Source organism: Denticeps clupeoides, chromosome 15, assembly GCF_900700375.1.
Source record: "Denticeps clupeoides chromosome 15, fDenClu1.1, whole genome shotgun sequence".
Lineage (NCBI taxonomy): Eukaryota > Metazoa > Chordata > Actinopteri > Clupeiformes > Denticipitidae > Denticeps > Denticeps clupeoides.
Window position 1 is genome coordinate 6,046,584 of NC_041721.1, and position 15,498 is coordinate 6,062,081.

The 15,498-nt window shown below is 44.8% G+C and overlaps 2 protein-coding genes across 12 annotated transcripts; one reads left to right on the forward strand and one right to left on the reverse strand.

The window, feature by feature from the left end:
* Nucleotides 1-141: 141 nt before the first annotated feature.
* Nucleotides 142-6,637, reverse strand: dcun1d2b (DCN1, defective in cullin neddylation 1, domain containing 2b). 6 transcript variants are annotated; one of them, XM_028954506.1, is made up of 7 exons: nucleotides 6,545-6,637; nucleotides 4,123-4,339; nucleotides 3,700-3,868; nucleotides 3,355-3,485; nucleotides 2,723-2,805; nucleotides 2,549-2,645; nucleotides 142-2,447 (listed from the first exon to the last, which is right to left on the reverse strand). In XM_028954506.1, the coding sequence occupies exons 2-7, from the start codon at nucleotides 4,295-4,297 to the stop codon at nucleotides 2,368-2,370; spliced, it is 735 nt and encodes a 244-aa protein (XP_028810339.1). In that variant the 5' UTR covers nucleotides 4,298-4,339; nucleotides 6,545-6,637; the 3' UTR covers nucleotides 142-2,367. The 6 variants fall into 6 exon arrangements, with proteins under 6 accessions (XP_028810339.1, XP_028810337.1, XP_028810335.1 ...); XM_028954504.1 differs by lacking the exon at nucleotides 6,545-6,637 and adding an exon at nucleotides 6,255-6,463; XM_028954502.1 differs by lacking the exon at nucleotides 6,545-6,637 and adding an exon at nucleotides 6,098-6,462.
* tmco3 (transmembrane and coiled-coil domains 3) lies at nucleotides 5,769-15,326 on the forward strand. 6 transcript variants are annotated; one of them, XM_028954496.1, is made up of 13 exons: nucleotides 5,769-7,092; nucleotides 7,616-8,097; nucleotides 9,922-10,101; nucleotides 10,912-11,109; nucleotides 11,499-11,627; nucleotides 11,741-11,833; nucleotides 12,590-12,776; nucleotides 13,105-13,222; nucleotides 13,561-13,756; nucleotides 13,938-14,088; nucleotides 14,170-14,249; nucleotides 14,310-14,459; nucleotides 14,605-15,326. In XM_028954496.1, the coding sequence occupies exons 2-13, from the start codon at nucleotides 7,636-7,638 to the stop codon at nucleotides 14,716-14,718; spliced, it is 2,058 nt and encodes a 685-aa protein (XP_028810329.1). In that variant the 5' UTR covers nucleotides 5,769-7,092; nucleotides 7,616-7,635; the 3' UTR covers nucleotides 14,719-15,326. The 6 variants fall into 6 exon arrangements, with proteins under 6 accessions (XP_028810329.1, XP_028810330.1, XP_028810331.1 ...); XM_028954497.1 differs by having other exon boundaries at nucleotides 5,769-6,589; XM_028954498.1 differs by having other exon boundaries at nucleotides 5,769-6,378.
* Nucleotides 15,327-15,498: the final 172 nt, after the last annotated feature.

Genomic DNA, 15,498 nt, shown 5'->3' on the forward strand with positions numbered 1-15,498 from the left:
CCGTTTCGTCATCAAAAATCATTTGAAAATCAAATATGGAAGGACACCAAATACAAGCATCCTTTCAAAAAGAATGGGCTTCTGTATCAAAACTCGTCCTTGTTTTATTCATGATATGGGACATTGATGCACCAGCCTTTCTGTTTTTGATAAAAACATGCTTTATTGCACACCTTTTCGTTATCCACAATCAAACAAATCATGATGTTGGAGATCAAACATTGTTTTGTTTGTTTTTAAATCCCGTATCATATTTTTTTTAATCCACATCATCATGTGCAGTAATACTGATCTGATTGGCCAAATCCCAGCGTCCAACACACAAAACTAACTGCAGTGCGTACCGAGTACAAAGTAGTGCAGAGAGCGTACAAGGAACAGGATGGCACAGACATGGCAGCATCCAGGCAGGCAATTTGGCCAAGCATCGATCTGTTCAAGGACATCTCCATCCGCCACCTCCATCTATATAATCTACTAAAATCACCTACTCTTTGTTCGTTCTTGTTGAAAAATTCTATTTGGCCGCTATAATATCTGTGCAGGTGGGAAACCAATGCTAATCTGTGACACATTCATCTCTGTATATTAGTCAAATTCAGGCCCTGTAATTAAAAGTACATTTAATAAATAACTGTTAGCCTTGTGATTTTAATTTCAAATAAGCCACGCGTACATTAAAAGGGCACCATGTAACGATTCATTAAAAACGGTGACGTGTGTTGTAAACGTAAACTGCTGTATTTGTCATGTGGTTTAGCCTCAACTGAATACTTAAATAGCTATACGCCTTTATTTCATTACTGTATACCTTACAACTTTGATCCCATTCGCTCGTTTAGATTCGTATGCATACGCATCTCTACAGATCTGGTACGTTACAATGGTTTCAAGCGTTACTGCAGGTACCTGGACCATGATGTTGTGCGTCTTTTTGTACATACTAATCTTTAAAAAAAAAAAAATAATAATACAGCACACTGTTAAAAGCCTGCAAAATAATAAAAGAAAACATTCAGTTTTACACCCAATGATCATGTAAATTACATTTACACTTAACAGCAAGTCTGAGGGCTGTATGTTAAAGGCACTGCGGATTGGTGCAAACACGCATTGGCAGGGAGGCATTTAAACTAATGTCTCCTGTTTTTTTGGAAAATAAACACAGGAACGAAGTCAGCAGTTTCTAGACTAGACGACGGGTAAGTCCCGTTTCAAGGACATCTCGTCCTTCAAATGTGGACCGGTCCTGGTCCAACAGGTGGACCGCCATTATTTCATTCTGTGCTGATAAATGGTGATGACGCAAATAGGAAAATATCCTTTGACCAGCACAGTTAACAATGTTCAAGGGGGGTTACACACCATCGTAGACTGGATGCGGCCCCGAAATGAGACACAACAGCTTTCACATACATTTCATGTGTTGTCTGCACTGGTTTTAGTGCCATTAAAAGGCAGCCCTGTGACTTAAACTGGAAGTTCTACAGGTACAAATGCATTAGGAGGAAATTGTAACATTTTCAATGTATGCGAACATTCAATTTTATACTAATATATGAATAATATGCTGCACACTTTGATGGGACTCAATGTTAGCCTTGCACTGTTCAACTGTTCAACCCTCGACTAGACTGAACACTTCTTAGATCATTCAATGAGAGTAAATAACACATGTCTGCAACACGGGCCCACACCTTCACACGTTGCAGTAACCTCTACACGCCACATGACAAAAGCGAATGCCTTGATGTGTTCAGACTGTAAATCTTACAAATCATGTGCTGTTTGGCTGCTGATCATTTTTTCCAGCAGCTTCATATTCTTCTAATAAAAACAGGAGGGGGGAGGGTGTAATATCGTGAACAATCTGATGTCCTGTATCACACACCAACCACCATGGGTCAACATGCTAATAAATCTCTCACACACCATAGGCATGGAAAGAGACAACACAGTGTTCACACACTCATACAGAGAACACTGAAGGGCAAAACACACAAACACACACACACACACACACACACTCCAGTCCATAAGAGGGAGGTTGTCAGCACACAATCTTCTATGAAAGAAGGTTATGGCAATGCCCACAGGCAGGGGGACAGATGAATGCATCAAACACTGTGGGATGCAAGGGGATGGTCCACCATCGCCCTCTAGTGTCACTGAGAGGGGGGAGAGACTTTGCATAGACCTTCCCAAATTGGCTGTTGGTGTTCCCCCTTCCTGATGGTAGCACTTTGGTGTTTGGTGCCCCCTCCCCATATCATCCTATTTTTTTGTTTTTTTTTGTCACGTTAAAAAATATTTCACGTCTCAAAATAAATGAGTTTGATATCCCTCTCTGGGAGAGGCAGGTAGTGATTATAAGGTTTTGAGTTTGCCAGCTGTCACGATTGGCCGTGCAAATTCCACAAAGTCGTCTATGAGCACCGGCCAGGCACCTGAAAGACAAAACCGTTCACCAAATAAAACATGAACAAAGCATGGCTTCGAGGGAAAAGCAGAAACAGGGCATTCCTCTTTTCATTTTGAGCAGGCCCACCTTCTTCATCATAGTTTGACATGTCATCAGCAATCATGTTTCCAAAGTCCAGAAGCAGGTTCCATGTGTCTTTGGGAATTGAACGCTTATGATGCTCCTGAATGATGCGAAAGCACGAGGGTAAGTTTCACTGTCAAAAGAGACAAAACTGAAGAATAGAAACCTGTAACTCACCAGTAAAAACCTGTTCCAGAGGTCCAGGAACTTAAAGCGCCCTGACAGAACCAAGTTCCAGTAGGCTACTGCCATTTCCAGATCTGCAAATGAATCCAAACAGAAGCAAAGTGATTGAAAGAACACGAGAAAATGAGTGGATGAAAGAGAGAAAGGAAAAACAAGACATTTTTCCAACAAGGAAAAGAACTGGGTTACACTGAAAGCTCCACATCTCCAAAGTCACTCTCTGCTAATGCAACAGGAAGGGGCATAAATAGCACCCAAACAAACGCTGCTTGCGTATCCCTTCCAGCAAGGTAATGAAGACTGTATCTGTTTTTTGGAAACTGCCCTTCCCATATTTTGGCCCAATTCACGTTTACATTATGTTTGGATAATTCATCAGACGCCCTTATCCAGAGTGACTTACAATCAGTAGTTACAGTCCCCCTGGAGACACTCAGGGTTAAGTGTCTTGCTCAGGGACACAATGGTAGAAAGTGGAGTTTGACCCCCCCCCAATTTGAAAATTTGTATTAAATCTGGAAATCTTATTTATTGCTCTCATTTTAGCATTACAAAAACCCAAAACCGCCACCATATGTCTGGAACAACTTTCCAGTGTGCCTAAAAGGAAGTGAAATGCATACCTAGGCCCTTTTGCCCTGGGTTCTTAGCAAAGTTGAAGGTGAACTGATAAAAGTCCTTGAACTTTCCTGAGTCTTTGAGCTCCTGCTCTAATCTTGGCAAGAGTGCTTTCAGTTTCTCAGGGCTGTCACAGCTGCTGACAATAATGGGAAAAAGGAAAAAAGTGACTAGAGAATCAGTTTAAACTTATTTTAACACAAATCACTAGAAATGCAAAAAGCACTGTTCTTCAGACTATTTTACACATTGAATTATTAAAAAAAAAATCACTACAATTACCTGGCATTTTTTGCTTAACATAAGAATCTACATCAAGAGTGGTGCAGACAGATGACATGGTAACCCACCCCAGCTCTGACATGCCGTCCAGGAACTCTTTACGGCTGAACTCGCACTGCGTGGCAGCACGGAACTTCCAGGCCACCAACAGCACACTTATGCTGGCCGGGTCCAAAGTAAGGTCATCGCAGAACTGCTGAATTCCATCGATGCCAATCTTATTCTCATCGTGAGGATCTATGATCAAACAAATTTCATGCCCGTGCTATACCATGAGGGCTATCCTAAAAGTGCTCAGGCTTTGGAAAGGAAAAAAAGTCTAGGAACATGTTAATGTTTCAACAGAACACACACACACACAGGACATGTGCATGTTGGCTGAAACAGAAATGAAGCATTTGATATTGCAATCAATATTTAAGAGGATACGAGAGTGTCAGAGAATAACACAGAGACCTGTCAGAACCATTGGTTCCTGGAGGAAACATTACCTTTGTAGCGGTTGTAGAGCTGTTCAAGCTTTTTACGGTCCACTGAGGTTTTCATGGATTCTTTGTAGTAGAGGTCAGGATTCTGGAAGTAGTTGTCTGTGGCCACCTCTAGTTTCCAATCATTCTGTGTGAGGCAGTACACGGCGGTTCTTTCCCCGGCCTGCGTGAAGGACATGAACTGACGAACCTTGTCCCTCTGCGACGACTTCAACTTGTGCTGGGAGAAGAGCAGAGAATCACTGTTATCAGGGTGACAAACCTGTTGTTGTGCTGACCTTGTCATAAAAAAAAACCCCACCTGCCCCGATTCTGCAACTTGCTGGAGCAAAACAAAGCAAGGTTTGGACAACAGAGAGTTGGCGAGGGTTCACAAGAACAGGTTCCTGCCTTTTGGACAGCGCTCAGCTTCTTAATACTGCTCTCAATTATTTAATGGTACAATTTATCCAAATATAGACAGTATGCAATCATGTGTATTAGTTTTAGATATTAGATATGTCCTCTGTTTCAGATAGTACTAGGTGAATAAATTGTCTTCAGTTTTCGACCTTTGATAATGCATGGTGGGAACCAGAAGAGTCCCTGATCGGGCCAATGACAAAAACTTCAGGTGTCCAGCACAGGAAAGGGCAGCATGCCTAACACGGCGTCCGATCTCCACAACGCCAACTACTGACCTTCCCATTTGCAGATGAATTGCCACACAGTGGGCGTCTGCCACGGGCAGAAAACACCTTGCATGGCGCAGCTGCACGCCGCGGCATAAAGTTTCTTATTTTGATCTTCACCTACCATTTTTTTTTTTATTATTATTATTTCCCCACCCGCCGTTTGACCGGAGTTGATAGCGAGCCGCCTCCCGTGCGCCTGCGCCGGGGCTGCGCTAAACTACGGAGGCGCTCACGTGTCAGGTTCGGCTTGTGCAGGGAGCTGTAGTTTCATCGCTAACTACGCAAATCGCTTTTTGAATACCGATTGCAAAAGTGCCCACAGATACTTCCGGGAGAATGTTTTAGAATCCACATTCCCGTGACAAGCTTCATAATTACTTTATACTAAATAATGTCCTAATTCAATAAGCCTTGTTAAAATGGCCAAAGATGTCAACGACAAAACAACTGTATTCGGATAATAGTTTATGAAAACAGAGGTTTTTAAAAAAAAAACTGGCTTACAGATGTTGCCCCAGTCAGCAAGGAACGAGTGGAGGTATACAAACTGAAAGCATACAATCTGACGACTCACTATTTACTTCCGCGTTAAGTCACGTGATATAAATTCCCGCATTCGATTGGTTTAAACTACCAATCGCTAAAGTGAAATGAAGAAAACATGCTGTTAGGCGAAATGTTTGTTGGGAATATTTAAGACGTGCATCACTGGGAGAGTTGCATGCATAAGATGCATTTTACATTTTTTTACTGCTTTACCAGAGGTGCTACTGATTTACTTCATAAAATAAATAAGCCAATGAACCAAATTAAACACAAAACGTTCTTGTTTCTGTATCTACGTATACTAAGCGCATATACATTGGATAGAAGTCCCTTTAAAGGTGAATAACAATGTGGTTTATGGCCACGGAGCAATGGCGGAGAAAACTACATGTCCCACAATGCCCTGGAACGGTGGACCCGAACGCTCTGATTTGTTTCGGAAGTAAAAAATGAAATCGCTTTAAAGATGATAACATGGCACAAATTATGACACGCGATAAAAAATAAAAAAAAAACACAGTACGGCTAACGTAACAGCTTAAGAGCGACTCTGTGCTCGGGCGAAGGCGGCGTCCGTCTTTACGAGCGTGGCGGCGAACTTCTGGACAAGTTCCTGTGCTTGTTTGTCGGCTAACTGGTCTTGCTAATGGACGTCGAGTTGTCAGCCAGCTCACGGCCAACCCGGACTAAGACGTCCCCCCTACAGCCTTCACCCTCCGCCGACTCCTGACACACGCTTAAAATACACAAACGCTTACTTGTACGTGGTCCTGTTGAAGGGGGGGGGATTTATAAGTTTACGCGGCGAACGAAGCTTCTGGCAGGCAGGCAGGCAGGCGGCTGGACTGGCTGTGGTCGCTGCCCCGACGCTGGCTGCTGGGAGCTATGTGGCGCTCCGGGGAGGGGTGGCATTACCACAAGAGCCCGATTGTTCTCCGCTGAGGGCTGCTGCGAGGACGGCAGGTAGCTCCTCACTCCTCCCGTCCACGGACGTCTGGCCGCGACTCGTTTGACTCTGGCGACAGCGCGCGTGGATTTGGTGAGAAGGCGACGGTCGTCGCGTCGGTCGCGTGTTTTGCGACACCCGTGTTAACCTGCGATTGACCCCCTCCCCCGGCATGTGGGCCTCGGCTTAAACGCGAGTGTCATTTAAAGTAGAAGTTGTGCATGGGTGTGGGTGGCTGGAAAAATTCGTCCCGACTGACCTTACACGGAGACTAATGTCTTGATACGCCTTGTCCTATAGTTCGGTAAGGGCTCTCACACGACTCTTTATTTACACGGAATATTGTATACTGACACACTCAACAGAAGCGCTTTTAATGTCCAAAGATTCTTTTAGTGAATTCTTCGCAAGGACGTTCCCTTTGTGACAGTGACGTTATTCAGATTGTGATGTCGGCACTGGCACTGAGAACTCGTGCCCTTGCACCTTATCGAGTAATTGTTGTGGCTGTAAAGGTGAAGTACGAACGCTTCATACATCGGATGGTAACGATGGTGTAATGAGAACACTTTATTTCTGGTGAATGCAGACTGCAGACTTTTTACACCTTAACCTGTCCGCCTCGGTCCCTTAGGGTGTCACCTTTTTATGGAAGGGTGTGCGGTTTGCGCTCAGGTTACAGGACGGTGACGCCTCTGTGTTTGGTAAGGGCTGCAACCGGATCCGCTCTCGGCTGCACTATCGGTCTGTTTTCTCTTCCTCCGGCCGGCGGCGTGTAACATTTTGCGGTCACACTCGCCCCCTCAGGTACGGTGTTTGAGAAACTCTTATTCTTATGGCGGTAAAGCGAAGTGATGGACGTGATGCTGAAACACTTAACACAGCACGTCGTCGCTTTTTCTCAGCTGATTTGGAAAAAGGTCTCGATTTTATGAACAAATTCGCCTTTTTTATATTTGAAATTGAGACTTCGTCAGTCACAAGATGATCATTATCATATTGTCACTGACTGTCCTGTAAAATATGGATGTCCAATATAGATATCATAAGTGTTATTGTGGGCAACAAATCTATATAGTAGGCTTGTGTGTTTCGCAGGGTTTAAATCCCTCAAACTAATCCTAAATATGTGATTGTTGTTGAAAATGAGACCGCGTTCCATTAAATTCACTCCATCGTAGGATATTCGTCTATTGAGACACCTTTCATTAGGAAGTGTGTCCGAATCCAGTGGCTGACCAATTGATTGTCGTACAGGCGAGATCTGCTGAACTGGTGCTACTGTGGGCCGCGCTGCAACTCAAAATTTTTTTCTTTTTGGTCTCTGAAGGTGAAACCAAAGAGCCGTGGATGCACTTTCTGTGTGCGCTGCTATGTGTGGGCCTGGTCGGGGCGTTACAGCACCAGCAGCAGCGGGAGTCGAGTGTCCAGCGCGCTGCCAAGTCGAATGGGGGCCGCGGCCGGCCCGGAGCCCCGCTTGGCGCCGGGGTCAGGACCCCGGGAGGGCACGGCTGGGTGTCTGACAACTGCCGCCGGCTGTCCGGGCTCCTGAGGCAGAAGAGCGCGGCGGTGCGGAAGCTCTCGGCGGCGGCGGCCGCGGTCGGGCGGGACCCCGGGCTCTCGGGGGCGGAGCGCGTGTTCCAGGTGCACACCCTGGAGGTGTTCCAGCGCGAGCTGAACGAGAGCGAGCGCTCGCTGTTCCAGGCCGTTCAGGGCCTCCAGCACGTGCTGCGGGGGAACTACAGAGATGTGGTGAGCATGAAGCTGAGCAGCCGGCAGAGGCTGGAGGCGCTCCGGGAGGCTGCCATCAAGGTGAGGATGTCTTCTATGCCGGATAATGGCCTTTCGCGATAAACGTTTGTGATTGTTGTGCTCTAAAGTGGCAGAATTTGTGGCAACTTTAGTGGGGGGGGGGTTTCTGGGGAAATAAGTGCGACTCCATCAGGGTGATTTGCCGAATCAGGTCTGGCATGTCTGCAGGTCTTCATGAGTGCTTTTTTTTTTTTTCAATTGATGACTTTTTTTTTGTGTTCTACCACAACGTTGAATGCAGTACAAAATGGGAAGTAACGGGAAGCGCAAGAGTGACGTTGGCATTGAGGCATCCAGTGGCCGTCTAGTATAAATAGTTCCAGAGAAGCGGATGTGAGAGGGTTTTTGTTCTTGATCGTAGTGGCATAGCACGTAAGAAAGCAGACTTGTAACCAAAAGGTTCCAGATTCAAATTCAAGGTGCCACTGAGGTCCCCTTAATGAAGGTACCATCCCCACAAACTGTTCCTCTGGCACCTTCATGGCTGCCCACTGCTCACGGTGTAGGGGTTAAATGCAGAGGACACAATTTGTTGTGTGCACCGTGTACTGTGTATCACAATGACAGAAACAATCACTTTTCACTTTTCACGCTTGTTCGGGCAAGGATTAATCTGGACCTCCCGGGAGAAAGGCCAGAAGAGCACCAGTGATTCTTTCTCTAGTCTTTACCATCCGTTGCATTCTGATCTTGGTTGCTGTTTGGTCGTTTGGTTGCTGCGCCAAACCAGACTGTCATGGAGCAGCGTGTGAACAATTCAGTGACTGCGGAGAAGAATTGCATATGCAGCTCCCATGCAAGTCTTTTCTTCTTCAGTCATCCCACCTCAAGCCTTGGAAGGTCTCCACAGTCTCCTTCAGCTCCAGGTTGTTTTTACTACTCGGCACCAGTCAGTCATTGCCTGCCAACATGCAGAATCCTCGACATCTTGACTGAGTGTGCAAACTTACTGGATTTATTAGAAGTACCTCATTGGTACACCAGATCTCTGCTGCTGCAACCCCATGAACATTTTACTCTCATTGCTTTTGCCTGTAATTTTTCCTTTTTTATATTTCTATCACTTGACTTTGTATTTTTTCCTCTGACTTTATCTGTATATTACTTTTAGTAACTTTCATTTAGATTCTTACTTTGCAAGACGACTTTTGAGATTTCCTGCACTGTGGCTTTTTTTTTGGCATCTTGAGACCTGCATGTCCGGTGTTTTCAGCACATACTGGTGCATCCCTTTCTGTCTGCTGTTTGCAGACATTAGGAGGAGCCAAGCGACATGTTGCTTTGTTTAAATGCTGTTTGTGAATGCAGTGTGTGACTACCTTGACTGTACAGAAATATGTAATAATGTTGGCATTCATGTTCCACTCATTGCTAAACAAAGGCTTTTGAATCATAAAAATATAGAGATATTACTTTAAGTATGGGTAGTGGCTACACTTTTTGGGTTGCTGATTTTCTGATGGCTTTATTAACTACATAATTAAAAGCTAATTATCAGCTTGTCTGATCCACCGAGACCTTGCCAGACCAGTGTCTTCAGCAGACGGGGTGGTGTTCTGGGCAGAGCTCTTATCGCCCAGCACAGGCGGGGCTACACACAGCATTACGCTGCAGAACACGCTGCTTGTAATCTCAAAGCACCATACTTTCTGTGTGTCAGACTGTGGGTGAATAGCCTCCCTAAAACTCCCTAAAAGCATGCTACATGTTATCATAGCAGTGAGGATGCTCTGGGCTGCATCAAATAAAAAAAAAAGAAATATGAAGCGTTTGGTGAATATGCACTTATGCACTAAATGGGCGTGTGTGTGTGTGCACGGACAGGAGGAACAGGAGTATGTGGAGCTTCTTGCTGCTGAGAAGCACCAGCAGGAGGCACTGAAGAGTGCTCAAGACCAGAACAAGACCCTCTCGATGCTGGAGGAGATCCTGGAGGACGTAAGGAGGGCTGCTGACCGGCTGGAGGAGGAGATTGAGGAGCACGCCTTCGACTACAACAAACAGGTGAGGGGCGGCACCGAATAGCTGAAATACGGCTGACCCTGCCAGCCAGAGACCCGTGAAAACCACACTCCCAGATGCACTGTGTTCCCCTGGGTAAAGAAGCCACACCCTAATGAGAGTCCTAAAACTTGAATATATTAAAATCAGTCATCAACACCCCACCCCCACACACACACATTTCAGACAGATGAGAGCCACAAAGTCACACGCCTCTTATGGCTGTATCATAAGCCTGTGACCACACGTTATCTTTACTGTGACTGAAACCACATCTAAAAATGGTTCAAATATTGCACTGGAGCATTTGCTCACGATACTGCAGCAAATAACTCAAACTGTGGCCGAGAGAGATAAACCAAATATTATACCACCTTATAGCATTGAGATGCACATGTGTACAGCTTGGTGTCATCTTTCATAAGTTTAAATGTCATTTAACCGTACATTGACCGTGTCTTATGTAGGTCAACAAAATCTGCGACCTTACCTGAATGCTGGCTGAATGGCGTTGCTCAGCAACAACCACAACAACGGTTTCTTATCACAGAACCTAACTCGCATCATTCATCTACATTTCAGCTGTCATTCATAGATTACATTCGGCCGCTTACAATTAATATTCACGCCACCCATCAGTGACTCCAGACTTTCATTCCATGTCAATGTTGCATTTATACAACGTAGTTGTTTCATTACTAACATGTGATTAATGAGTGATAATGTAATAAATAGGAACATCACTGAGAGAGTGATGTCTTGACCTGCCACCCACATTTTTTAAGCACCCTGTAATGTTCCTGTCTCTCTAAGATGAAAGGGGTGAATGTTGAAGCGGTGCTGAGGGTGGAGGAGGATGAGGAGGACCTGAAGAGGAAGAACATCTCTCACAGGCAGGCGCCCGAAGGAAACCTGGGCCTTAGCATGCTCATCGACTCGCACAACAACCAGTACGTGCTGACCAAGCCGCGTGACTCCACCATGCCCCACGCCGACCACCATTTCATCAAGGTTTGACTCTGCCCCTGACTCCGCCCTTATTCTTTTCGTGCTTTATTATCCATGTTCTATTACTGTTCTACTAATATGGCGATTCAAATACAGCTGAGAATTGGCTTGGAAGATGGTTGGTTTTGGTGTCCTCGCACTCTTTATTTGGTCCCTGGAGAACATCTAAATGTGTCTTCTGTGTTATTATCTGGAAATAATTGCTAGGTCTAACAAAGGACTGAGCTGGTAGCTAGTTCCTGCTCTCCAAGATGCAGCAAGCAGTGTTTACTTATTGGAATGTGTTTTCTCCTGAAAATGCGACATTAGTGAACAAATGTCAAGTGTTAAATTGTTAGCTCTGGGTAAATATGGGCCTGTGGCAGTGGCAACTTGCTCTTTTGTTTGCTCAGGACTTGGTGTCAGTGGTGATGTTGTCTCTGCCCTGTGGTTGGCTGTGTGCTCAGATGGGGCTGCCACCCATGTTTGGTTACATCATGTGTGGGGTCCTGCTGGGACCGTCAGGATTAAATAGCATTAAGGTGAGCGGTGCACTTCGTAATGCTTTGTAAGCATTAATGAATGATATAATGAGTATGAATGATATAATGAGAGTGTCCATTCTGATTATGTAATGCTATTTTTCCTCCCCCAGTCCATGGTTCAGGTGGAGACTCTGGGTGAGCTGGGCGTGTTCTTCACCCTGTTTGTGGTCGGCCTGGAATTCTCCCCTGAGCGCCTACGCAAGGTAAAAGGCTTTGGTGATTGTGGAAAGGCAACGCAGTTAATGGCAAGACATAGCAGGTCTCTTTCAAAACGCTGATGTTTGGTCTAGGATATAGAGTTGGGGGATGAGCTAATATTTCCTGGTGCAGGAGCCAATAAAATGCGTTTCCATAAATTATACAGCTACCAAACATGTCAACTTCGGTATTAGTAGATAGTCGTTGGGTTCTGGTTTGGTGTATGCAGTGATACATGAAATTATGGTCTCTGGTGTGTGTCTCATTCTTTCTAGTCTTTCCAATTTGTGGTTTAGCACTGTGACTTCTTCAGCAGTACACTCAGAACATAGAGAGCTCTGGCTATTGTTTTGAAGACCCATATTTCTCCAAAAAATAACTCGCACATCAGCATTCCTGTAGGAATTATTTTCCACACCCTTCTTTTCTTAATGGTATCTGTGTGTGCATTTCTTCACCCCTATTCTTCACTACCAGTTTTACAGATAGATATAAACATAGGATTGGCACAGGGGTTAAACAGGTTGTGCTGAAATCTGAAGTGCCTGTCACTTGATCTCAAACAGAGCCTTCCATTCTCTGCCTGTATAGGTACATTATAGAATTTAGTATCATTTGAATACCTGCTTTGATCTGAGATTTAAGTGAAATCTGTCCATATTTAAAATGGAAAAAATACAACGATTAAAATGAGAACACAAAAATGAATACATTGTGCTAAGATTATATTTATTTAATTTTTTACTATACATAAACTACAGGTGTGGAAAATCTCAGTGCTGGGTTCTTGCTACCTGAGCTTGCTAATGGTGGGAGCTGGACTTGTGTGGGGTCAGCTTCTGGGACTTCGACCTCCACAGACTGTGTTCGTTTCCAGTTGCCTGTCTCTATCCAGCACACCGCTGGTGTCTAGGTTCCTGTCTGGGTCATCCCGCATTGACAAGGAAGGTACTTGTAATTTTAAGTGATTGTTTTTGTCATTGTCAGACACTACACAGCACAAAGTGCACACAATCAAACGTGTCCTCTACATTTAATCCATCGCCCTTGGTGAGCAGTGAGCAGCCATGAAATACGCCCGGGGAGCAGTGTGTGGGGACGGTACCTTGATCGAGGGTACCTCAGTGGCACCTTTGCGGTTCAGGATTTGAACCCGCAATCCATAGGTTACAAGTCCCTTTCATCACTCACTAGGCCACCACTGCCCCATATCGTAACAACTGAACATTTTACTTATGAGTTCACTTTATATAAATGAATGTGCTGCTGTTTGTAGGTGAGCTGGACTACAGCAGTGTGCTGCTGGGAATGCTGGTGATGCAGGACGTGCAACTGGGTCTGTTTATTGCCGTTATGCCCACCCTGATTCAGGCAGCTGATGGTGAAGTGGAGAGGTCAGTTTCAGACATACAGCTTGCTCAACAACTTCACATGCGCACACACACACCTGTACCTTTGTACACCTGTGCACACACGCTGGTAACACATACACGCCCATTTTAAATAGCATCTGTTTTACCCCCAGGATGATTTGTTCTTGCCCTGCCATAAAGCTTTATCTAAATCCTTCAACTGTATCTGATGTTATTTCAGCCACAGATAGTGATGGATGACATATATAGATTGATGTTATTCTTCCTAGTCTGTAGTTTGCATTACGGCAGTTTGGTTTACATACTGTGTGTTGAATTGTTTAAACTGGGTATTTGTGTGCATTGTCATGATTTTTCAGCTTTCTAATTGGAGGGCTGCGAGTCCTATGGCTGTTGGCGCAGGTGCTGATTTGCCTGGCTGCTGTACTGTTGCTCTGCACGTTCTTCAAATCTTTCCTAATTGGGCCGTACTACAAGAAGCTGCATGCAGAGTGCAGAGGCAACAAGGAGATCCTGGTGCTGGGGACCACCGCTTTCGTCTTTCTCATGCTGACGGTGGGGAAGGGGGGGTTTACCTAATCCGCATTCTGAAATAGTTTCAGTTACTGCTGGGTTATATGCCAAACTATATACTATACCTTTACTGTATCATTTATTTCAGTGGATTAAAGCCTGGAACAATGCTCTGCCTCAGATTTTCTCACCATGTTCTGTGAATTTTGTTGTTTGTGTGCAGGTTACAGAATTCCTTGGAGTTTCCATGGAGCTGGGCTGTTTCCTGGCAGGAGCCCTCCTCTCCTCACAGGGTCACATGGTCACCTCTGAGGTCATGAGCTGCATTGAGCCAATTAGGGACTTCCTGGCTATCATCTTCTTTGCCTCTATCGGTAAAATGGCCATTCTGTGGCACTCACACCAGCTAATAGTGAGAGTGCGTTTTTTTTAATTGTTCTTTCTTTTATGATCAGGACTTCATGTGTTTCCTACCTTTGTGTTATATGAACTGACCATCCTGCTGGTGCTGACGCTGTCACTTGTCATCATGAAGGTACCATTTGATTGTGCATCATTTAGAAACGTTAACTCTCTGACAATTCTTTTATTTTAGTTTTTCATGGCAGTGGTGATCCTGTCAGCCATCCTTCCTCCTGGCTCTAGGCACATCCGCTGGCTGGTGTCGGCAGGACTGGCACAGGTCAGCGAGTTTTCCTTCGTACTGGGCAGCCGCGCCCGTCGAGCAGGCATCATCTCACGGGAGGTGAGTCCTAGATGATTTTTTTTTTTCTTTTTTTACTTCATTTCCACCCACATATGTATGTCTCTGTAATGTACATGTGCATCACTTTCCACTCTTCACACCCATCCAATCCCACCACCCCTGTGGTTTCTTGGCTCACTTTTAGGTGTACCTGCTGGTCCTGAGCGTCACCACTCTGAGTCTGCTCCTGGCTCCGGTGCTGTGGTGGGCCACCACTCTGCGCTCTCTCCCTCGCGCTGAACGCAAAACACTCACCTGACCTCCGCCTTACCCCAGAGTCATGGGACCGATTCTAACAGACCTTCACTGAGGGTCACTGAGCAATCAGGAACCTTGAGTTTTGGAAACATGAAGATTTTATTCTGATCCCACAGTGAGGAGATCTCTGAAGGACACGTTGGTCTAATGATGGGCAGTGGAAGAGTAATGTTGTAGTTGACACTACTTGCATTTGAAACCAAATTGCTTTTAGAAAGTAATAAAACCATGTCCTTTACTTTTACTTTAGAGTGTAGAGCCAAGTAGTCTTCTGGATGTGTTTTTGCTATATTTTGAAATGAATATAGACTTGAATCAGGGAGGTACTAAAGGGAGCAATTCACGTTCATTTACACAGAAAGTGCTATGCTAGCATTTCTCGATATAAGACTAGAGCTTTAAAGGTCAGCTATCTGTGGTGTGAATGTTAGTGTCATACACACTGGATGGCATCCGTCCATTTCTTTTCTTAAGTTTGCATAATATTTATCTGACCAAACGTATGTACATTTTTAAAAAAATGTTTGAATCAACAACTGCAGAAATAAAGTGTTTTAGTGATATATTTATAATGTCACTTTTGCTGAATAAAATGTGTATATTTATTGATTGTGTTTGAATTCTATTTTAAAAATAGTTTTGCCTTATTTCAAGCATTATTTTCGGTATTCACGGCAGGGTAGAAAACTATTAGGTCCACGAGAAAGGCGCGCCAAATGTTCACGCACCATAAGGCGGAGGGCGGAGCCGTGACGTGGTTGCGTGATGACGTCGTGCGACG

Coding starts and splice junctions, on each gene's coding strand:
- dcun1d2b (XM_028954501.1), bottom strand. Junction 3,486..3,699: donor GACGGCATGTCAGAGCTGGG/GTGGGTTACCAT, acceptor TATTGTCAGCAG/CTGTGACAGCCCTGAGAAAC. Junction 2,646..2,722: donor TCTGGAACAGGTTTTTACTG/GTGAGTTACAGG, acceptor CGCATCATTCAG/GAGCATCATAAGCGTTCAAT.
- tmco3 (XM_028954495.1), top strand. CDS start 7,121: ATGGCGGTAAAGCGAAGTGATGGACGTGATGCTGAAACACTTAACACA. Junction 11,628..11,740: donor CAGGATTAAATAGCATTAAG/GTGAGCGGTGCA, acceptor TTCCTCCCCCAG/TCCATGGTTCAGGTGGAGAC. Junction 13,223..13,560: donor GCTGATGGTGAAGTGGAGAG/GTCAGTTTCAGA, acceptor ATGATTTTTCAG/CTTTCTAATTGGAGGGCTGC.